Source organism: Eriocheir sinensis, chromosome 36 (assembly GCF_024679095.1).
Source record: "Eriocheir sinensis breed Jianghai 21 chromosome 36, ASM2467909v1, whole genome shotgun sequence".
Taxonomy (NCBI): domain Eukaryota; kingdom Metazoa; phylum Arthropoda; class Malacostraca; order Decapoda; family Varunidae; genus Eriocheir; species Eriocheir sinensis.
The window spans coordinates 14,900,140-14,923,110 of record NC_066544.1 but is presented as its reverse complement, the minus strand read 5'-3'; the positions used below and the strand labels follow the sequence as shown (position 1 = coordinate 14,923,110).

Sequence of the window (22,971 nt, the reverse complement as noted above, 5' to 3'; positions counted from 1 at the left end):
CTTGCGATCCTAGTGATAGTTTGACACGACTTCTGTATCTTCAACGGGACAACCACCCCATGAAAGCCCGGTTAGTCTTCTCTGTGGTCTTGGGAAATAATCGTAATGGGAGCTCGATGGTGGTTGGGTCTGGGGTCTGTGGGATCTGTGGGGTCTTGTTCTTATATATATTTTTTTACAACAAAGGAGACAGCTCAAGGGCACAAAAAAAGGAAACAATAATAATAAAAAAGCCCGCTACTCGCTGCTCCTAAAAAGAATCCAAGGAGGTGGTCGAAAGAGGGTTTTAATGTTTTAATGCTAACTTTGATGATTTTCTGTCGTTATTTGTGTAGGTACGAGAGTTTGGGGCTTAAAAAAATATAAATACGTTGTGGTGAGTACGATAATCTGGCAATGCTGGGTCTGTGGCCGAAAGAGGGGAATGTGTTTTTTATTTCTCCCAAGGTGCTGGACGATATTAAGAAACTTTCATTATTGGTCTCTCTCTCTCTCTCTCTCTCTCTCTCTCTCTCTCTCTCTCTCTCTCTCTCTCTCTCTCTCTCTCTCTCTCTCTCTCTCTCTCTCTCTCTCTCTCATATCAGTATTTTTCACTTCAACATCCATCTTCGGCATTTTTCTTTTTTTAGTTTGTGTGTCTAGCCATCAATATGTTTCCTCCTCCTCTTCTTCTTCTTCCTCTTCCTCCTCCTCCTCCTCCTCCTCCTCAGCAACCTTCTCCATCATCTTTTTTTCCCTTCCTTTCACGTTCCTTACACACATCCTTTCCCTTCATATTTTTCTTCTTTCTCTCCTTTTCCCCTTCTTCACAACCTCTTCCTTCCTATCATCTTTTTTTCTCTTCCCTTTCTCTTCTTAACACACACGTACCTTTCCCTTCCATCTTCTTTTTACTTCATTTTCCCTTCGTTCGTGCACACCCTACCCTTCATTATCCTTTATTTTTCCCTTCTTTTTCCTTCTTCACATACAATCTTTCCCTTCCATAATTTTTTTCTCTCCCTTCCTTCCTTCTTCACCAACGTTTTCCCTTCCTTTATCATCTCTTTTTCTCTCTTCCTTTTTCCCTTCTTTAAACACAACCTTTCCCTTCCTCACTTCTTTTCTCTTCCATTCTTCTTCTTTACGTCCCCTTCTTCCCCTTCATCATCTTTCTCTTCCCTTCTTCACCCACAACATCAATTACTTCTATTCCTCTTCCCTTCTTTATACACACAATCTTTCCCCTTCCTTACCTATTTTCCCATCCATTTTCTTCTTTACGTCCCCTCTTCCCCTTCATCTTCTCTCTCTTCCCTTCTTCACCCACAGCATCAATTACTTTTCTTCCTCTTCCCTTCTCTCTCTCTCTCTCTCTCTCTCTCTCTCTCTCTCTCTCTCTCTCTCTCTCTCTCTCTCTCTCTCTCTCTCTCTCTCTCTCTCACACACACACACACACACCCACACACCCACACACACCCTACCTCTTCCCCTTCCCTTCCTCCCCATCTCTTTCTCCCCTTCACGACTCCTCCCTTCCCCTCATCCAACCTCATTCATTATTACCAACTCCCCAAACAACCCCAAGGGAAGATGACCTACTGACCTGACCACCCCCAGACCCCCCCCTTCCCCCACCCCCCCTAACCCTGCACCACTGACCCACAAAATGATGCTGCCCCCTCCCTTACCCTTCTCCCCTCCCCCCCCTTCGCTGTCTGTTCCTCCTCCTCCTCCTCCTCCTCCTCCTCCTCCTCATCTCTCTCGCTCTCTCTCTCTCTCTCTCCCCTCCCCCCCATTCTCATTTCGGCGTCTCTTCCAAAACAAACACGGCCTCTCTCTCTCTCTCTCTCTCTCTCTCTCTCTCTCTCTCTCTCTCTCTCTCTCTCTCTCTCTCTCTCTCTCTCTCTCTCTCTCTCTCTCTCTCTCTCTCTCTCTCTCTCTCAGCTTTAAATTGTAGGCGAGAACGAGTATCGAGTGTGTGTGTGTGTGTGTGTGTGTGTGTGTGTGTGTGTGTGTGTGTGTGTGTGTGTGTGTGTAAACATGTTAATTTTAAATGCCTCTCTCTACTTCTTTGCTGAAACTATACTACTCTCGTAAACACACACACACACACACACACACACACACACACACACACACACACACATATTGTCTTCCAAACTTGAGTACGAGTTCATCTGTTGTCTGTCTCGTTTAAGTTTGTCTGTGTCTGTCTGTCTGTCTGTCTGTCTGTCTATCTATCTATCTATCTATCTATCTATCTGTGTCTATGTGTCTGTTCTTTTTTTTCCAATTCTCTTCTTTTCCTTTAATACGGTACACAATTAGCTCCCCCCCCCTCTCTCTCTCTCTCTCTCTCTCTCTCTCTCTCTCTCTCTCTCTCTCTCTCTCTCTCTCTCTCTCTCTCTCTCTCTCTCTCTCTCTCTCTCTCTCTCTCTCTCTCTCTCTCTCTCTCTCTCTCTCTCTCTCTCTCTCTCTCTCTCTCTCTCTCTCTCTCTCTCTCTCTCTCTCTCTCTCTCCCCACGTAACAGACTGTCTCGCCCACCACAGACAAATTTGGCACATCTTCCTCACTCAGTCGCTCCCGGTCGGTTATTTTGCACGCGGAAACGACTCTTTTTTTTCTCTTCCTTCGCGAGAAACACTTAGGCGAGAGTAATGGATATCTAACTCACTGATTCTTTCTTTCTCTCTCTTTTTCGCTCATTCTCTTTCTCTTTCTCTTTTCTTCTTCCTCGCTGATGCTGGCCACGACTTGATCTATTTTTAGTCATCTTTGTTTTTCCTTCGAAGTGGTGATTCTTGGAACTACGAATTTTGATCTGTTGTATTTCTTGTATTATGGGTATTCAAATTTATGAGTCCTTTCCCTTCTCCTCCTTTGCTTCCTTCCCGTTTCCATCTTCCTCTCCCTCCCTTCTCTTCTTCCTATCTCTTTTTATTTCTTGTATTTCTTGTGTTATGGGTATTCAAATTTATGAGCCCTTTCCCTCCTTTCCTTTCTCCTCTTTTGTCTTCTTCCCCTTTCCATCTTTCTCTCCTTCCCTTCTCTTCTTCCTATCTCTTTTTATTTCTCGTATTTCTTGTATTATGGGTATTCAAATTTATGAGTTCTTTCCCTCCTTTCCCTTCTCCTCCTTAGTCTCCTTCCCCTTTCCATTTTTCTCTCTTACATTTATGAGTCCTCTCCCTCCCTTCTCTTCTTCCTATCTTTTTCATATTTTCTTCCGCTTCTGCTTCTCCTTCTTCCTCTTCTCCCTTCTTTCTTCTTATCTACAAAGCGACAGATGGACACTTTTTTCGTAAGTCTTGTTTCATAATACTGCTTATATGAGTTTACCCCTATTTTTCTCCTCCTCTTTCTCAATTCCCTTTTATCATCATCATTTTTTTCTCTCTTCGTTTCTCTTCCTTTCAATCCTCCTTTCCCTCCTCTTTTCCCTCTCTCTCTCTCTCTCTCTCTCTCTCTCTCTCTCTCTCTCTCTCTCTCTCTCTCTCTCTCTCTCTCTCTCTCTCTCTCTCTCTCTCTCTCTCTCTCTCTCTCTCCGTATCGACAGCTACAGACAGACAGACAGATGGGCGCTCTCTCTAGGCAGTCACGGGGAGGGTAATAGTGCGTGCGTGCGTGCGTGTGTGTGTGTGTGTGTGTGTGTGTGTGTGTGTGTGTGTGTGTGTGTGTGTGTGTGTGTGTGTGTGGGGAAGAGGAGGCGGCAGATAATACATTTAATTAACACGAACTAATTTGATGGATCTGCCTCGCGTCATCACTTAATACCATCACGAGTCGCACGATTATATGCAGGGAACGTGATGCTGCACACACACACACACACACACACACACACACACACACACACACACGTCGGTACTCGTATGATGATGATTACACGAAGACGTTGAAATACTCTTAACTTGATAATTATTGGAACTATGGAAGCAGATCAACAACAAAACAACAAAACAACAAAAACAATCGAAAAAAAAAACAGAAAACACAACAGAACAAAACAACAGACCACAAAACAAAAACAGAAAAAAACCCCAACAATTAAATAATCGCTTCCACTCACGAGAGATCGAAACAAATGAGCATCAAAGAAAATGGGAGAAAAACACGAAAACAACACAACAGAACAAAACAACAGACCACAAAACAAAACAAAAACATTAAAAACCCCGACAAATATATTATGATCGCTTCCATAGGTCTGTTGCGCTTGTGTGTGTGGGAGAGGAGTGAGTGGGTTAAGAGGTGCGTGGGTGTGCGCTTGGTACCTTCCAGAGAGCTGCTCCTCCTGTGTATGGATGGGAAGTGTGTGTGGGGTGGGGTGGGGGGAGGGATGAAGAGGTGTGTGGGGTGAGTAAGAAATGCCCCAAGTTTTCGAGTTCTCAAGGTCTGTTACGCGTGTGTGTGAAGGGTGTAACGGGAGGGATGCGGATGGGGTAGAAGGTGTGAATGAGTAAGTGGGATGTTATGCTTGTGTGTGTGAGAAGGGGATGGGTGGAAGGGTGTGTGGGGGTGGGTGAAAGTGTGGGGTAGTGAGTGTTCATGCCAGAAGTTCCCGGGTTCAAAAAGTCTAATGGGTTCGATATAGCTACAGGGTTCTTGTGTGTGTGTGTGGTGGGGTGGGTGGAAGTGGAGGGGAGTGAGTGTTCCTACCATAAGTTTCAAAGTCTGTAATGGGTTCGATCTTGTGTGTGGGTGTGGGTGAGGGTGTGGGAGAGAGTGAGTGTTCCTGCCATAAGATACCGGGTTCAAAAAGTCTGTAATGGGTTCGATATAGCTGCCGTGAGTTCTTGTATGAGGGTGAATGGGTGTGAGAGAGTAAGTGTTCGTGCCATAAGATACCGAGCTCAAAAAGTCTGCAATGGGTTCGATATAGCTATAGAGCGTTCTTGTGTGGGTGGGTGTGGGTGTTCGTGCCAGAGGTTTCCGGGTTCTAAAAGTCTGTAATGGGTTCGAAATAGCTGAGTTCTTGTGTGTGGGTGTGGGTGAGTAAGTGTTTCTGCCATAAGTTCCCGAGTTCTCAAAGGCTGTAATGAGTTGGGAACGGCTACTTAAAGACTTCTGTTGGTCCTCAGTCTGTTGCTTGTGGACTTGAGTTTGTGGCGAGCGAGAGTTTGAGGACCAAGACACAATGGCCACAAAGGATGGGGACCTCAAGAGCCGTTCCCGAAGGCTTCAGAACTTGGCCACAGTCACAGGACGTCGAAGTGGCAGTAATCACCACCACCACCACCATTACCACCACCACCACCACTACCACCACCACCACCACAGTCAACACCATCACCAGCTTCACGGCACCAGACAGACACTTCCTCGAACTCCACACAAGACAACATCGAAGTAGAATGCTCATCACCACTCTCACCACCACAAAGACCACCACCACTCATCACCACTATCACCACCATAGAGACCACCAACACCACCACTTATTTTCCCCTCGTTATCACCACTATCATCACCACTGGCACTATCGTTTCCCACACTCATCACATTTACGATCACCACTATCATCACCCTCACCACCACTATCACCACCCTCACCACTACCACCACCACCACTGAGGCAGAGTCAAAACTAAGGGGCGTGGGCCTTTTGCTCCGAGATGGCACCCCGCCCCCCCGTTGGCACTCTCGCCCGGACTGTCCACTGAGGGTGCCAACTTCAGCTTCACGTGGGGTTGAACACAGCAGTCACTTGTCTCGACGCGATGCTTCCGATGGACTGAGGAACGAGGAAGAGGAAGAGGAGGAGGAGGAGGAGGCGATGAGGGGAAAGAGGAGAGGCTGAGAAGAGAAGGGAGGAGAAGAAGAGAGAATTGGAGGGAGAGAAGGCGAGGGTGTGGAGGGATGGAGGAAGAGGAAAAAGGCGTGAGAGGGGAAAGGGGGAGGCTGAAAGGAGGAGGAGGAGGGAAGGTGAAGGTGTGGCGTGGAGGCAGACAGACGGACGGACAGATAGACAGGTATTGGCAGGTAGACAGGTAGATAAATGAGGTGATAACGAAGGAGAATGACAGATGGAAGTGTATGATAAACAATCTCTTAAACGGCCACGAGGAAACGAAGAAACATAAAACAATAAAAGAACCAAAACAAAGAGAAAAATGGAGAAAACCCCCCAATAAGAAAGAGAACCAAGAAAACAAAGAAAATAAAGAGAAAACAACAACAAAAAAACAATAAGTAAGAGAACCAAAACAACAAAGAAAATATAGACGACTGGAAAAACAATACAAAACAAAAAATAAATAATAAATGTGCAGTTCAACAGAAAACGTAAGACAGAAAAACGCGCAAAGAAAACGACTTATTAATGCAGTTCAACAGAAAACGAGGAACCAAAACAAAGGAGCATCAAAGAAAATGGGAGATAAACACGAAGCTCATCATTCACAAACGAAGGAAGAAGAAGAAGAAGAAGAAGAAGAAGAAAAAGTTGCAAAATAACACAAAACAATAAACGAAAGAATACTATAGACGGTTAAAAGGAAGAATACTATAGACGGTTAAAAGGAAGAATACTATAGACGGTTAAAACGGAGAATACTATAGACGATTAAAACGACTCAATCCTTCGCCTTCAGCTCGATTTCCTTTTAGTGTTGTCCGTGAGATCCTAAAATTGACCAAGAGGAAACTGTGCAACCTCAGCATCAAATGACGACCATATAACCGCTTTCTGACCCCCGGAGAGAGAGAGAGAGAGAGAGAGAGAGAGAGAGAGAGAGAGAGAGAATAATGGAATCGCATGCATAATTCTCTACGCCCTTCAAGCCAGTCGGCCATTCACTTCATCAGGCTGTCAGTTAGTACGTCAGTTAGTCAGTAAGTCAGTCAGTCACAGAGCCAACTTGCCTGTTTATTAGCTACCCAGTCAGACAGTCAATCAGTCAGTCAGTCAGTCAGAAACCCAGTCAGTCAGTCAGCCAATTTATGAGAAGTCAGTCAGTCAGATAGTTTAAGAGTAGGTCAGTCAGCCAGTCAGTCAGTCAGTAAGTCAGTCAACAAGTTCGCCACCCAGTTTTCCAGCCACTTAATCAGTTAGTCAGTTTGTTTTCAGGTCAGCCAGTCAGCCAATCCGTCAGCCATTCTGTCAGCCACTCCGTCAGCCAATCCGTCCATCCGTCAGCCAGTCAGTCAGTCAGTCCCTCACCCACGAAGGAGGAAATACATGAGCAGACATCCTTCCTATTTCGTCAAGTGTTGATTGCCTGTGTGTGTGTGTGTGTGTGTGTGTGTGTGTGTGTGTGTGTGTGTGTGTGTGTGTGTGTGTTACTTTTTCTGTGACTGTAGATTTGCTGAAAACTTTTGTGAGCTTATGAGTTTTCGCTTCCTCCTCCTCCTCCTCCTCCTCCTCCTCCTCCTCCTCCTCCTCTTCCTCTTCTTCCTCCTCCTCCTCCTCCTCCTCCACATTCTGGGTAACAGCTGTGCGAGGAGAAAAAGAGCGAAAACGAGAGAGAGAGAGAGAGAGAGAGAGAGAGAGAGAGAGAGAGAGAGAGAGAGAGAGAGAGAGAGAATTATATTAAAAAGGACGCCTCGTATCAATATTTAAAGGGCGTAAAAAGAATATAAACTAGAGATGTGGCTCCCTTCCTCTTCCTCTTCCTCTTCCTCTTCCTCTTCCCTTCCTCCCCTCCCTTCCCGACTTACTTTCTTCCTTCCATTTTCTCTTTTTCATCTCCTTCCTTTCCCACTCCCTTCTTCGTCTTTCTTTTCCTCTTCCTCTTCCTCTTCCCTTCCTCCCCTTCCCTTCCACACTTAATTTTCACTTTCCCTTTTTTTCTTTTTCATCATCTTTTCCCACTTCCTCCTTCGTCTTCCCCTTCCTCTTCCTATTCCCTTTCTCTTTCCAATCAATTTTCTCATTCCCCTTCCTCCTTTTCTTCCCCTTCCCCCCTCTCCCCCTCCCTCCTTCCTCTTTCATTTTTCTTCCCATTTAATTTCCTCCTTTCCCTTCCTCCTCCTCTTCCTCTTCTCCATCTTCTTCCTCCTCCTTTTTCCGCTCAATTTTCTCCTTCCCTTTCCTCATTTTCATTTCCTTCCTTCCTCTCTCTTTTCACTCTCTCCTTCTGTCTCCCCTTCCCTTTCCTCCTCCTTCTCTTTCTCCTCCTCCTCCTCCCTCTTCCATTACTAAGAGGAAGGAGACGATCGGGAGAAGAGGAAGGAAGTAAAGAGAAGAAAGAGGTGAAGAAGAAGAAGAGTGGAAGAAGATAAATGAAGAAAAAAGAAGAAATAAAAAAGGAGATAATGTTCCTCCGGTCATACTTGAAAAAGGAGGAGGAGGAGGAGGAGGAGGAGGAGGAGGAAAGAGGAGAAGGAAATGTGAAGTCTTTAGCGTATAACGAGACCCCTTCCTTCGTTGACCCGCCTCGTTTTACACTTTATGATGCCCGTGGAGGGAAGGAAGGAAGGAAGGAAGGAAGGAAGGAGGGAAGGAGGGAAGGATGGAAGGATGGAGAGAAAAGGGAGGGAAGAGAGGAAGGAAGTAAGGAAGGAAACGGAAAGAAAGAAAAGGAAAGGATTAAAGAAAGAAAGGAAGAAAGAAAAGGAAGGAAAAAAGAAAGACAGGAAAGAAGGAAGGAAGGAAGGAAAGGAGACGAAAGGAAAGAAAATGATGGATGGAAGGAAAAGATGAAGAGAAGGAAATGAAATAAGGAAAGGAAAAGAAAGAAAATAAATAATAAAAATAAGAAGAAAAGAAAGGAGAAATAAAATAAAATAACAATAAAATAGAACAGCCCCCCCTTGCCCCCTTTTCTCCCATCCTTCCCCCCCCCCCCCCCCCCCACACACACACAGCCTACAGCCTAAACCTTCATCAGTCACATTAGCTCCAACTTAAATCACTCCAGTCGATCGCGAGGGAAAAAAAATATTATGTTCGATTTTTCAGCGGAAGTTAATCGCCTTGGCAGGGGGGCGCCGCGGGGGAAGCTTACTCCAGTACTCTAAAACTTGCCCGGAGAAAAAAGTTTATCCCGATATCGGAGTTGCATCGCTTCGCTTTAATTGAGAGGAAGGGGAGGAGGAGGAGGAGGAGGAGGAGGAGGAGGAGGAGGAGGAAGGTAAGGAGGAGGAGGAGGAGGGAGAGAAGGACGAGGCGAAGAGAAAAAAAAACGAGAAAAAAGGAGGAAGAGAAAAAAGCGAAAGGAGGAAGAGGAGGAGACTGAAGAAGAGAAAGAGGAGGAGGCGGAGGAGGAGGAAAAAGAGGAGGCAATAAACAAAAAAGAAAGAAGGGAAGGAAAAAAAGAAATAAACAGGAAAAAGGAAGAGAGGGGGAGGAGGAAAAAGAGAAGGAAAACGAAAAAAAGGAGGAGGAAGAAGAGCAGGAGGAGGAGGAGGAGGAAGAGGAGAAGGAAGGAGAGGAAGAGGGTAAAGATAACAAGGAAGGGGGTGCACTTTGCTTATCAGGAGTGTGTGTGTGTGTGTGTGTGTGTGTGTGTGTGTGTGTGTGTGTGTGTGTGTGTGTGTCAATCTCATTACCTTGTCAAGCTCCATTAGACATCTCCTGTTGCTTCAAATTAACTGAATGTAGCTTCCTCCTCCTCCTCCTCCTCCTCGTCCTCCTCCTCCACTTACGCCAACTCTTCTCCTTTTTCCCTCATTCTCGCTCCATTCAACTCCTCCTCTTCCTGTTCCTCCTCCTCCTTCTCCTGTTCCTCCTCCTAGTCTTCTTCTTCTTCTCTCTCTCTCTCTCTCTCTCTCTCTCTCTCTCTCTCTCTCTCTCTCTCTCTCTCTCTCTCTCTCTCTCTCTCTCTCTCTCTCTCTCTCTCTCTCTCTCTCTCTCTCTCTCTCTCTCTCTCTCTCTCTCTCTCTCAAGACAAAGGAGGAACACATTGCCAAAAAAAAGTGAGAAAATAAAGTAAAATAAGCAAGAAATAGCATGAGAGAGAGAGAGAGAGAATTTGAATATGGATGCGCTAGTTAAGTGATGACGCAAATGTGTGTGACGTGCTTTCTCTCTCTCTCTCTCTCTCTCTCTCTCTCTCTCTCTCTCTCTCTCTCTCTCTCTCTCTCTCTCTCTCTCTCTCTCTCTCTCTCTCTCTCTCTCTCTCTCTCTCTCTCTCTCTCTCTCTCTCTCTCTCTCTCTCTCTCTCTCTCTCTCTCTTTCCTCTATAAAACCTTCACACCTTATCACCTTTCCCACTTCCGTTTCCTCCCTCTTCCTTTTCTTTAACCTCTCCTTTCCTCTCTCTCTTTCCTCTCATAAAAACACACAATCATTTTTTCCCTTCACCCTCGCTTCTACCCAGTTCCCCTTCCCCCTCTTCCTTCTCATCTTCAGCTCCTCCCTTTCATCGTCCCTCAGCCATCCCCTCACCCCTCTCATACCCCAACACCCTCAGCATCCCCCAACAAACACACACACCGCCACGTCACACCGCACCTGGACCGCCGCCAATGAGTTATTCCTGCCACCATGCCGTCGGTTCTCGCTAAGTCGCCACATTACCGCGTGGGCTCATGACGCGGCCGCTGTACCCGAGCTCCTGGTGGGGTGTTAGCGCGTTCCTTCTGACACAGTTCTTTAAGCTACCGTTTTAGGGCATCTGTTTGTTGGCCGGTCTTGCACGACTTTGCATTACCGGTCTTGACGTGATTCTCAATATACAGTGTCTTTTTTTTTATAGCAGAGGAGTCAGTTTAAGGGCATAAAAAAAGGAAAGAAAAGTGAAAAGAAAGCCCGCTACTCACTGCTCCTAGAAAGAGTTAGAGGAATGGCCGAAAGATAGGTCAATTTCGGGGTTATGTATCAATGTAAAAATGTAAAGCTGTAAGTATCGTGAACTTAGGTGTTAATAGCCCGTTTATATGAGGGTGAATATACCGTTGTCTCTGCTTCTGTTGATGTTAGTAGCTCGCTTATCTGTTGTTGAATGTTAGGGTTTCTGTTCCTGTTGATGTTAATGGTTCGTATAATTGATGACGAAGACTTAAGAGGAAGGGAAGAGAGTACAGATAACAAGGTGTGTGTGTGTGTGTGTGTGTGTGTGTGTGTGTGTGTGTGTGTGTGTGTGTGTGTGTGTGTGTCCTCTTGATATCAGTAACTTTGCACACTCTAACTTCTCTTCCTCTTCCTCTTCTTCTCCTCTCCTTCATTTCCTCTCCTCTTTCTCATATGCTGTCGAATACTAAGGTTTCCGTGTCACCTCTTCCTCTTCTCCTCTCCTCCACCTCTTCTCTTTCTCATATGCTGTCGAATACTAAGGTTTCCGTGTCACCTCTTCCTCTTCTTCTCCTCTCCTCCACCTCTTCTCTTTCTCATATGCTGTCGAATACTAAGGTTTCTGTCACCTCTTCCTCTTCTTCTCCTCTCCTCCACCTCTTCTCTTTCTCATATGCTGTCGAATACTAAGGTTTCTGTGTCACCTCTTCCTCTTCTTCTCCTCTCCTCCACCTCTTCTCTTTCTCATATGCTGTCGAATACTAAGGTTTCTGTCACCTCTTCCTCTTCTCCTCTCCTTCACCTCTTCTCTTTCTCATATGCTGTCGAATACGAAGGTTTCTGTGTCACCTCTTCCTCTTCTCCTCTCCTTCACCTCTTCTCTTTCTCATATGCTGTCGAATACGAAGGTTTCTGTGTCACCTCTTCCTCTTCTCCTCTCCTCCACCTCTTCTCTTTCTCATATGCTGTCGAATACTAAGGTTTCTGTGTCACCTCTTCCTCTTCTCCTCTCCTTCACCTCTTCTCTTTCTCATATGCTGTCGAATACTAAGGTTTCTGTGTCACCTCTTCCTCTTCTCCTCTCCTTCACCTCTTCTCTTTCTCATATGCTGTCGAATACTAAGGTTTCTGTGTCACCTCTTCCTCTTCTTCTCCTCTCCTCCACCTCTTCTCTTTCTCATATGCTGTCGAATACTAAGGTTTCTGTCACCTCTTCCTCTTCTCCTCTCCTTCACCTCTTCTCTTTCTCATATGCTGTCGAATACTAAGGTTTCTGTGTCACCTCTTCCTCTTCTCCTCTCCTCCACCTCTTCTCTTTCTCATATGCTGTCGAATACTAAGGCTTCTGTGTCATCTATTCCTCTTCTCCTCTCCTTCACCTCTTCTCTTTCTCATATGCTGTCGAATACTAAGGTTTCCGTGTCACCTCTTCCTCTTCTCCTCTCCTCCACCTCTTCTCTTTCTCATATGCTGTCGAATACTAAGGTTTCCGTGTCACCTCTTCCTCTTCTCCTCTCCTTCACCTCTTCTCTCCTCTTTCTCATATGCTGTCGAATACGATGGTTTCTGGTTATGACTAGACAGCATCTCTCCCCTCCCCCGCACCCCCCAACGCCCCCCCCTCCTCGCTTCTAATTAATAACAGGGTCGTGCCTTTAATTTAATCATGTCACGGGAACCACACGTGAGAATACCTTTTTTTTATTGCTCTTTATTATGTCTCCGGCTGTAATAAAAAGAGTGGTAATATTTTCCACCTGACAGAAGGAAGATCAGACAAGATACGAAATATTATTGTACGTAAACACACACACACACACACACACACACACACAGGTGATAGGAAGGATAGGTATGAACGGGTGTATGCGTGGCTGGGGTGGAAAGGGTGTAAGAGGTGGAAGGGATGGAAGAGGCGGAAGGGAATGGAAGGGATGAAAGGGGATGGAGGAAGTGGACCAAGGGGTGGAAGATGGCGGTGTGCGTGGCTGGGGTGGATAGGGTGTAAGGGGTGGAAGGAAGGGGATGGAAGAGGCGGTAGGGACTGGTAGGGATGAAAGGGGATGGAGGAAGTGGATCAAGGGGTGGAAGATGGCGGTGTGCGTGGCTGGAGTGGAAAGGGTGTAAGAGGTGGAAGGGATGGAGGGGAAGGAAGGGGATGGAAGAGGCGGAAGGGAATGGAAGGGGTGGAAGAGGATGGAGGGAGTGGAAAGGGGATGAAAGATGGCGGTTGAAGGTCATGGATGAGAAAAAAAAAAAAAGAGAAGTTCGGGAGCACGGTACTCAGGAAGGGATGGAAGGGGAAGGCAGCGACTGGATAAGGTGGAGGGATGAAGGGGGTTAAGAATGAAGGGTTAGAGAGGGTGAATGGATGAGTCAATGAGAGACACACGGGTGAGATGGAAGGGGTAGATGAGTGGATGAGACGAAATGATGAGTGAATGGAAGGGGCGGAGGTTGGCGGCGCGGGGCTCTGGATGGGCGGGGCAAAAGGAGACACGTGCGAGAGGTCATCGGCGCGGGTACTCACGGAAGGTGGCGTGCACGAGCCTGCGGTACATCTCGACGGAGGCCTTGCGGTGAACCATGCGGTGGGTGATGGCCTGATAACGGCGCCGGAACTCCTTCTCGCTGCACGTCGACTCAACCGACCCGCGGCGACCTGGGCAAGTGTGTGTTACCTTGGGGCGCACATACATAGATACGTACACAGCCTAAATTGCATACATACATTCGTGCATACTCACATACACATATACATCCATCCATCCATAATTTTTTTTCTTACAGCTAAGGAGACAGTTGAAGGGCGTAAAAAAAATATATAAAAAAAGCCCGCTACTTACTGCTCCTGAATAGAGGTCAAAGGAGTGGCCAAAAACTTACATATGCATACATACATACATAAATATACACACACACACACACACATCCAGTTCTCCAGTCCTGCCTATAAACATACATACACATACACAGAGACAGACACACAGACATTCAGAGAGACAGACACAGACCTATAATGATAAGCAAACACAGACGAAGGACTGAGGAACAAAAGTGGCCTGTTTGTACAACCACTCAAACAAAAGTCTTCAGTGAAATATTGCCTGAGAATGAAAAGAAAAGGAGGGGAAACTTATTATGTTTAAGAATTCCGGAGAAGACGTCAAAAACATGTACAATATAGAAGGAAGAATAAACACACGTGAACAGGACACAAGGAGGAGCCGCTGCAAAGCTTTCTCTGCGAAACATATAATAAATCGAACGTTGACACACACACACACACACACACACACACACACACACACACACACACTCACCGGCGTCCTGCGTCTCCCCGTCCTCCTCGTCCTGCCCCGCCTCCTCCCGCGCCTTCACCGTCCCGTTGACGTCCTCCTCCTCGAAGCCCGGCACGCGCAGGCTGGGCGGCAGCGGGCTGGGCGACCCCTCGTCCCGCCGCCACACCTGCACGATACACCCGTCACTGCCTCGTCGTCTCTTTGATCAGGAAGGTTCCCTCACACCTCCTGCCCCGTGAACCTTGAACCTGTCCCGCCCGCCCCGACGTGACCACGTCCCCACCCAGACCCCGGCCTCCTACTGTGTACTTAGGAATAGCGTCAGGAAGCCTCCCGTGGGTCTCCTTACCTTGGCCTCGTCTCCCGGGGACACGTACACCCACGGACTGGCGCGGTAGGGGTCCAGGTAGACGCCCTTCTCGTCGTCATCGCTGTCGTGGCGCGGCGCGTCGCCGTGCTCAAGACTGATGGGCGTCGCCCTGAAAGGGAGTCAACGGAAAAAAACAAGGACATTTTTAAGAGGCAAGGAAAAGGATGTCGTTTATATGGCAGGATTAACCATGTGATCAAGACTCACAGGCCACTAAAGACACTGGAGCCTTCCCGTCCCGGGGAGTCACTCACCCCCAGTCCCTGGTGAAGGAGCCTCGCTCCTCAGACTTGGCACGATGGGTCACGGTGTTGCGTTGTCGCGAGGTTTCTCGGTCGGACAGCCGCCGCTCCGCGCTGGTCTCCGCGACGGTGTTTGGCCGCAGCAGGCCTTCGCGCGAGGCGGGCCGCTCGCCACACTGCACACACAGGTTGGCTCTTGTCTCCTCGTCCAGCTGCTCCCGACTCCCACCCAGGAACACGTTATCAGAGCCGGGGCTCATGGACCTCAGGGACTCCACGCTCCTCTGTGAGTCCCGCAAGGGTGCGATGGTGAGCAGCTTACTCTCAGGCAGCTGCAGCGGCCTCTCCCGCGAGGTGGGGCTCAGGCTGCCGGCCCTCAGGTAGCCGACCTCCGGACCCGACGGTTTTAATCGACCCTGGTTCTCCTGTCCTCCCGCGGGCGCGTCCGTAACAAACTGTATGGGAGGCTCGGGGACGTCAGCGGCCTTCCTCCCGAGCTCGGCGGCGGGAGTCTTCAGGACTCTGGCGGGGCTCTGCCGCTGCATCTCCAGCGGACGGGAGGTGAATCTCTCGGTCTTGGCAGTCGAGGTCTCCTTCGTTGGGCTTGCCGGTTGTTGGACTGACCTCTTCGGGCTTTGCTTAGCTATTCTTTCTGGACTTTCCTGCAGAATAAGCCTAGGACTTTCTCTGGACTTTACACTTGGTTTTCCTGGACACGGCCTCTCGCCAGCCTGCTTCACGGGACTTTCTCCTGGACGGGTCAGGCCCTCGACTTTCTTTCCAGGACTGTCCTTGGACCTCCTCCTGGGGCTGCGTCCCTTGGGGGGGTGTCTGGGAGTCTCGGAGTAGGATTCATCAGAAGAGTCCATATCTAGAGACCTGTCCGGCGTGACGGGGGTGCGCACGGGCGTCCAGTCCTCCAGCCTGAAGCCCTCGTGCATGGCGGGGCTGCGCACCATGCCCGGCGTCGTCACCTCCTCGGACTTGCGCTTCACCTTGTCGTGCTTCACCTTCACCTGCCTCACCTCCACCGCCGCGGCGTCGCCCTCCCTCTCCGTCACGGCCTCGCTCGCGGATCTCATCGCCTGAAGATCCTCGACACTCGCCAAATCGATTTTCACGGATTTTTTTGGCTTTTCGAACACTTTGAGTTTCTTCTCCGTGTCTAGTTTGAGGCTGTCAGCGTCGGTCCAGGCCGGGGCCTCCCCAAACATGGTCACGCCGGGCGGGAAGTCAAGCTTCATGGTCTGCTTGGCCTTCTCTCTGTCCTCCTCAGACCATGACTCCGGGTAGCCCTGCCCACGCACCTCGGACAGCTCACCCTTGTCATTGTCCTCGAAGTACCTCGAGTACCTCCTGTTGTCGTCCTTGGCGACCTTCCCTCCCGCTGAGTAACGCTTCTTGATGGCTCCCGTCCTGCTCTCTTCGCTGCCCTTCTCCCGCCGCCTCACCACCACCTCGCTGCCGACCTGGCCTGGCGCCTCCTGCAGCTCCTGTGACGACGGTGGGCTGTCCAGCGACGGCGATACTTTGTCGGGTTTTGGGGGCACTTCCGGCCTCGGCAGGAAGGCGGGCTTCGGAGGGACTTCCGGCTTGGCTTTGGTGTCGTTGCCGGGGTCTGAGTCCTGCGAGTGGTCGATGTAGTAGCTCGCCGAGGTGGTCGTGTCGCCGTCAGGGGAGGTGAGGTCTTGCGCCGTCTCGAAGTCGCTGGCCACGCTGCTGACGCCCTCGGCGATGTCACTGAGCTCGTGGTGGTCGTGGAAGCCCGCCAAGACGTCCGTCATCTCGGGGCTCAGGATCTTGGGCGTGAGGGTGAGGGCCTCGTCCTCGTAGATGTCGTCCATGCCCGGGGGGGACGACACGTGCCGCTCCTCCGGGAGGTACGGTCGCCGCAGCTCGTGGTCGTGCATGCTGTTCTCGGTGGCGGTGATGTAGTCCTCGGAGGTCTCCGACTGGTCGGTCGGGTGGGAGTCGGTGCGGGAGAGGTCGGACTTGGAGGTCATGGTGTTGGTGTTGCCCGACACGGGGCTCCTGGACGTTTCCTGCTCCGTGAAGAGGCTGCTGGACGAATCTGACTCCGGCGAGGCCAGGCGCCGCGCCTCATCCCTGAAGTCCAAGGCTCTGATCGGGATGTGCGGCAACGCGTCGCCGCCCTTTAGCTCCTGCACCAGGCGCGCCATCATGTTCTCCTCAATAACAATTTCACCTTCGAATTCCTCTTCCTCGACCGTCTCAGACTTTATGGTGAGGGACTCGCCGCTGCGTATTGAGCTGTAGTCATTGTCCGTGGAGCCGCAGATGGCCTTGTCCACCTCGCTGGAGGTGGTGCTGTTGGTGACGGGCCCCTGAGAGCTGTCCGACACCACGTTTTCGCTAATGCTCGTCGGCTCGTCTTCTATGGAGGACAGAGTTGTGGTGCTTTGGACGAGATTCGATACCCGTAGACGAGGAAGCATGTCCTCCTCGAAGTCCTCCTCGAAGCTGCCGGCAGCGTGGATGCTCTTGTGTCGGGTGGAGGGCGTGGTGGCGGCGGAGGAGGGGTCGGTGAGGTGGAAGCTGCCGTTCTCAGAGTCTGACGTGATGATCTGCGAGGAAGGCACCAGCGTCCGCTGCAGCACCGTCACCTGACTCTCGCTCATGGACTCCTCCAGGTGGTCCCCGAACTCTCCGCCGCCCGCGCCCTCGCAGGGCGTGCCGGCGTACAGCATGGGCGAGTCCTCGCGGAGGAAGATTCCTTCAGGCGGGGGCAAGGTTCCCTCCAGCAGGCAGGGCCCGCCCTCCGCCAGGGAGTCCAGCGAGAGGGCCGCCAGCTGGCCCCGCAGGTGCTCCTCCGTTCGGAACTCGTTGGGGTCAAATGTCTTCAGCTCCGAGTCGGTGGACACTTGGGACAATTTTCTCTCGTAGGACGAAAGGCTGGGCAGGATCTCCTTGTGGAGCATGTTCTCGTGGAACTCCTCCTCCTCCTCTATGAAGGACTCGGGCGTGAATATCCTGCTGCGGGAGAGGTCACGCGACACCTCGTCCACGCACTGCGGCTCGATCACCTCCTCCTCGTTGTCGCTGTAGCCGTTGATGTCCACCTCGAGGTAGCCCGAGGCCAGGCTCAGGGCTCTCCGCCTCTCTGACAATATCTCGCCCTCCGACAGCGTCTTCTGCAGCAGGCCCCGCCGAGGCTTGCGCGGCGAGACGTCAAAAATCTCGTCGTAGTTCTGCCGAAACTTGAGAGGGGGAGGAGGCGGGGGTCCTTCATCTAGGGGGATGTCGTAGGCTGAAAACCTTGGGGGGTAGGGCGGGGGGCCGTCAGACAGGGTTCGGACGGGCGGGGGCGGCTCATGCAGGTAGTAGAGGTCGTCCAGGTCGTAGATCTCGTACTGGAGACCCTCGTAGCGCGCCACCTCCGACAAGCTCTTCACTAGCTTCCGCCGCCCGCCGTCGCCGTTGGTCTGGGCGCCCTGGGAGATCATCTCAGCCTGCGGGGGAACACAGATGTAGGGGCGGTGACGGTGGGCGATAAGAGGCCGTGTCGGGGCGGCTAATGAATATTCAAAGCTCATCAAAGACCCGACTCGCGGCAAGAATTCTGGCCTCTTCTGATTTTTACAAGGATTTAATCTTTTAAGGCCAAGACCCCAGCCACTGCCTCCCGCCCTCTGCCCCGCTCCTCAAGCCTCTGATCCCTGACTAAGGCGCCCTAATGAGCTGGCGGCGGCTTAAAGATTTACAAGATGGTATCGAGGAGGGAGCATAAACGTGAGGCAGAGAAGAGGAGGAGGAGGAGGAGGAGGACATGGCCGAGGGTGCATCTTGGCCTGACCTTTACACCTATTCTTAAAACCTCGCGCGGACAAGTCACCTGAACAGCATTACTTTCCCCAGCAAAAGTTATTCATTAATTCTAAATACTCGATGAACGTTACCTCCCACATCAATCCTTACTCACCCAATACTTAAAATGAAGAGATCGAAAACTTAAAGAGTAAATCACATCCCAGACAGGTAGAAATTACATGATTACTAAAAGACATCACAAGGCAGGTCAGGTCATGCAGTCTATATATAAAAGGAGGGAGAGGCAATCTTGGTCAGGCGGAATAGTGAATGAACACTGAGTCAACACAATCCACAACACAACACACAGGCAACACGTTATCGAACACTACTTTAACTCTACTTCATTCAGGGTCTGTCTCTCTCCCTCCCCTCCTTCCCTTCCTCCCTCAGACGCCGCGTTGGTCAACCTTACAAGTGTGGCAGCGTCGTGAAGGAGGAGGAAGAGGAGGAGGGGAGGAGGAAGGAGGGATGGAAGGAAAATGGTATCAAGGACTACGTAGCTATAAAGTACAAAGAACAGCCCGGCCGTGCAATGCGCCCACGCCTGCCACGCCCACGCCCACACTCACGCCCACACGAGTCTTCAAATCATCATAATCAAGGAGGCAGCTCAAGGGAAAAACAAACAAAAAAACAACAACATCGTCCTCAAAGATGCTGCTCCGACAACTTCCAACTAACTAGCGACAATTCATTTTTGAGACTCGTGGCTGTGGGTCGGGGGCGTGGGGGCGTGGGCGGTGGCAGGGCGGGGTGCGGGCGGGGCTCCAGAGACGTGCAGGCCAGCGGGTGCGGGTGTAGGGCGGCGGGCGGACGGCTTCCCACCTTCTCCTCGGCGGGACTGAGCGGCAGGATGGGCATGGACTTCCGCACCACCCCGACGTCGGTCTGCGTGGCTTGGGTCCTCATGCAAGACCGCTTCAGCTTTTCTGTGTCGGGAGGGTAAAGGGAGGTTTTGCACTCTTTGCGGGAGGGTGTGTTTAGGGAGCCCTGTGTGTGTCTCTGATGGGGAGGGAAGGCGTGAAAGGGGAGGGAAGGGAGAGGAGGGGGAGGGAAGGGGGAGGGAGGGAAGGAGGGAGGGTTAGATAAGTGTGGTGAAGAGGCAGTCAACTAGGAGCATTCAAGGCACAGGAAGCCGTGTGGGGGTGGAGCGTGGGGGGCCGTGGCGGTGAAGGGGGAGGGTGTCGCTGGGGTAAGATGAGAAGTGAAGAGTCTGATTAGCGGTGCTTAGTGGGATTATTGTCCTTTGAGAGCTGCTCAGAACATAAAAAAACTTAATGGGTAAAAGTCTGTCACTCAAGAGTTTACAGCAGGTTAAGGCGGTGCTCAGAACGTGACGCAGCACGGTGACGAGGCTGACGACCAGCGTGCAACCGTGTACTCCCTCTACTCCCTGCCCCCCATCCCCCCCTTCCGCCGCGCGTGTGTGTGCCGGGGCTGAGGCATCGCTTGGGTACTGCTGCGCGCCGCCCCGCGGACCGGGAAGGCTGTGTCTAGGTACTCTAACACGTGCTAGGCCCGGCAGCGACGCGCGGCCTCAGCCCCGGCGCCGCCGCCCCGCCGACGCCGCCGCCTCCCGGAATCTCACAATTAGGTCGTTAGTCGCACCGTGTTAGACACACCAGTCAGGGTGTTATTGGGCAGCCAGTAAGGTCAAGTCGGGTCAACTCGGGGCAGGGTCAAGGCTACTGACCTTTCAAATGGCCTCCCGCCTCCCCTGCCCGAGAGCCGTCCAGCAGCGAGGCTTCCTCGCCTCCCGACCTCCCTGAGGCTTGGGCGATCCGGGCAGCGTCGTGGCCACTCCCCACACTGGCGGGGTCACGACCCCTGCCCCGGGAGGACGGGTCAGGACGCGCTACCGCGGCGCCGGTGCTCGCCGGGGGCGTCCCGTGCCCCAGGCGAGGCTGGCGCTCCTCCTCGCCCCCCAGCGACGCGCCGTCCGTCAGCTCGTCGCCCTCCGCGTAGCCTTGGAACACGTCGCTGAAGATGAGGTCCGCGGCGAGCATCTCCTCCAGACACTCGGCCTCGTGCAGCATCATGAACTCCTCCAGCGCGTCCTGCTCCCCCCCGCCCTCCCCCGCCCCCCCACTCTCATCATCATCGTAGAATGACGTGTCGTCTTCCGTTGTCGTCCCCGACACAGAGGACTCCGCCAGTCCCTCCCCGCCCCCCGCCGCCCCGCGCCCCTCGCCCCACTCGCCGTCCTCGTCCATCTCGTCAACCCACAGTCGGGTTCTCGTCTGTTTCACTTTGTCTTTTGGTGCCAGGCGCGCCTCCCCTCCGCCCTCGTTATCTCGTCCGGCTCCCACAACGCGGCCCTCGGCGCGCCCTTCATCTCGCGAGCCCTCTGCTCCGTGTGTTTGTTTCTTATCGATTTCTTCCTCTCCTCCCCGGCGCGGCGCGGCGCCCTGCATTTGACTTGCATCATCTTGTCTTTCGGTGATCTTTCCGCAATTTCCAGCATCTGTCTGCCCCCCCCGCGCCTCCCTGCTGTCTGACAACGGCGTAGTTTTACCGTCGCCTCCCGTCCCCTTCTTGGCGTGCTTCCTCTTCCTCGGTCTTCGCTTCCTCTTCCTCTCCTCGCGCGGCGCCGTGCTTCTCTCATCGCTGGGCTCCGGACGCCTCTCCTCTTCGTTGCCTTTCCTCTCTCCGTCCCTCTCATCCGTATGTTTCCTGGCTCTGGGCTTACGCGGCTTTTTCCACCTCTCCCTCTCCTCCTGCCTCCAGTCCTGCCTTCTCGGTGCCTCGCTGTCCGCGCTCAACTTAACGTCCCGTCCTTTATCAGCTTGTCTGGAGTCCACTGTGTCAGGGCTACTTGGAGGCTCGGAGTGTTTGATCTGTGTCCTTCCCTGAGTCTCCCTCCCTGGACCCTCACTCTCGCACACGACCTCAGCCCGCATGTGTCTCTCACCACCCACCGCCCCCACCGCCGCCTCCTTCTCCTTCCCCTCCCCAGGCTTCCTATACGTATACACAACAACATCCTCGTCCTCACTGAACGTAGGACCCATATCGAAGGACGCTAACGTGGCTTTCCGCTCCATGACGTCCCAGTAATCCTCCCCTTCGTCCATGTCCTCCAGAACCTTTTCCTCCTCCTCATTGTCCTCCTTATCATCCATCTCCTTCTTATCCATATTCTGTTCCTCCTCCTCCTCTTTAGAGTTGATTCTCTTGTTTTCCTCTTCCTCGCTTTTCCTCTTTAAGTGTTTGTGTTTTCCTCGTTGGGTGTCTTTTTCCTCAGTCTCTTTTCCTTCTGATTTCGAGCTCTTCATATTTTCCTCCTCCTTTTCCTTCGTTTCCTCTTTCGTTGTATCTTTGTTTTCCTCCTCAGCATCTTTTTCCTCTTTCCGTATGTCCTTTTCTTCCTCCTTTTCCTTTTCCGTTGTCTCTTTGTTTTCCTCCTCAGCATCTTTTTCCTCTTTCTGTATTTCCTTTTCTTCCTCTTCCTCTTTCGTTGTCTCTTTGTTTTCCTCCTCAGCATATTTTTCTTCTTTTTGTATATCCTTTTCTTCCTCATTTTCCTTCTTTTCCTCTTCCGTTGTCTCTTTGTTTTCCTCCTCAGCATCTTTTTCTTCTTTCTGTATTTCCTTTTCTTCGTTTTCTTCTACTTTTTCCTCCTCCTCCTTCGCACTCTTCCAACTGTCCTCAACTCCCACTAACTTATTTTCCTGTTCTTTTTCCTCCAGTACATTGTTTTCTTTTTCCCTTTCTGTTTTAGCATTTTCTTCCTCTTTGTCTTCTTTTACGACCAACTTTTTCTTCACTTTGTCTTTTTCTTCTCTCTCTTTCGCTTCCTTCTCTTCCTCATCTTTCGTTTTTCCATATTTCTTCTTCTTTATCTCTTCTTCCATTGTTTGTTTCTGGGTTTTCTTCATTTTTTCCTCTTTATGATTCTCTTTCTTCTCCTTTTCTTTCTCTTCCGTGTCACTCATCTCTGCCTTTTCCTCCTCCTCCTCTTCTTCCTTCTTCTTCTCTCTCTTATCTTCCTCCCCTTTAACTTCAACATGCTCCTCCTCCTCCTCCTCTTCTTCCTTGTTTTCTTCATCTTTTTCTTTCTCTTCTTTTTCTTTTGCAGGTTTCTCTATTCTCTTCTTTCCATCTTTCTCCTCTTCTCGTTTCATTTCCTTCCTCTCCTCTTCCTCTTTCTCTACATGTTTTTCCTCCTTGCGTTCGATTTCCTTCTCCTCTTCTTCCTCTTCCTCTTTCTCTATATCTTTAATCTCCGTACGTTCTCTTCCCTTCTCTTTTTCCTCTTCTTCCTCTTTCTCTTTCTCTATATTTTTCTCCTCCACGCCTTCCATTTCCTCCCCCTCTTCCTCTTCCTCTTTCTCCTTCTCCTTCTCGCGTTCCATTTCCTTTCCCTCCTCCTCCTCTTCTTCCTTTTCCTTTTCCTCTTTCTTTTCTTCTCCCTTCTGTCCCTCTTTCTCCACTGCTCTTTCCATTTCCTTTTCCTCTTCTTCTTCCTCTTCCTTTTCCTCTTTCTTTTCTTCTCCCTTCGTTCCGTCTTTCTCCACTGCTCTTTTCATTTCCTTCCCCTCCTCCTCCTCCTCTTCCTCTTTCTTTTC

General features: G+C 50.8%; 1 protein-coding gene and 1 long non-coding RNA gene across 8 annotated transcripts in view; one reads left to right on the top strand and one right to left on the bottom strand.

Annotated features, from left to right (window-relative positions):
* The window catches only part of LOC127007884 (uncharacterized), an 88,894-nt gene that overhangs the window by 15,663 nt on the left and 50,260 nt on the right, over window positions 1–22,971 (bottom strand). For 4 of the 7 annotated variants that reach the window (XR_007760662.1, XM_050879329.1, XM_050879330.1 and 1 more), the window contains exons 7-11: window positions 19,229–19,332; window positions 14,585–18,042; window positions 14,310–14,439; window positions 13,982–14,126; window positions 13,189–13,320 (exon numbers count right to left, since the gene is read on the bottom strand). Coding sequence is in view for 5 of the 7 variants with exons in the window: in XM_050879329.1 (XP_050735286.1) it covers window positions 13,189–13,320; window positions 13,982–14,126; window positions 14,310–14,439; window positions 14,585–18,042; window positions 19,229–19,332 (3,969 nt within the window). In the remaining 2 variants the exon portion in view is untranslated. Of the gene's footprint in view, window positions 1–5,515; window positions 5,780–13,188; window positions 13,321–13,981; window positions 14,127–14,309; window positions 14,440–14,584; window positions 18,043–19,228; window positions 19,333–20,096; window positions 20,244–22,971 lie in introns of those variants that run through there. The other 3 variants (XR_007760663.1, XM_050879332.1, XM_050879333.1) reach the window with 3 other exon arrangements.
* LOC127007886 (uncharacterized) lies at window positions 11,282–12,913 on the top strand. Its single transcript, XR_007760664.1, has 3 exons — window positions 11,282–11,424; window positions 11,783–11,857; window positions 11,928–12,913. It is a non-coding gene; the product is annotated as an uncharacterized LOC127007886 (long non-coding RNA).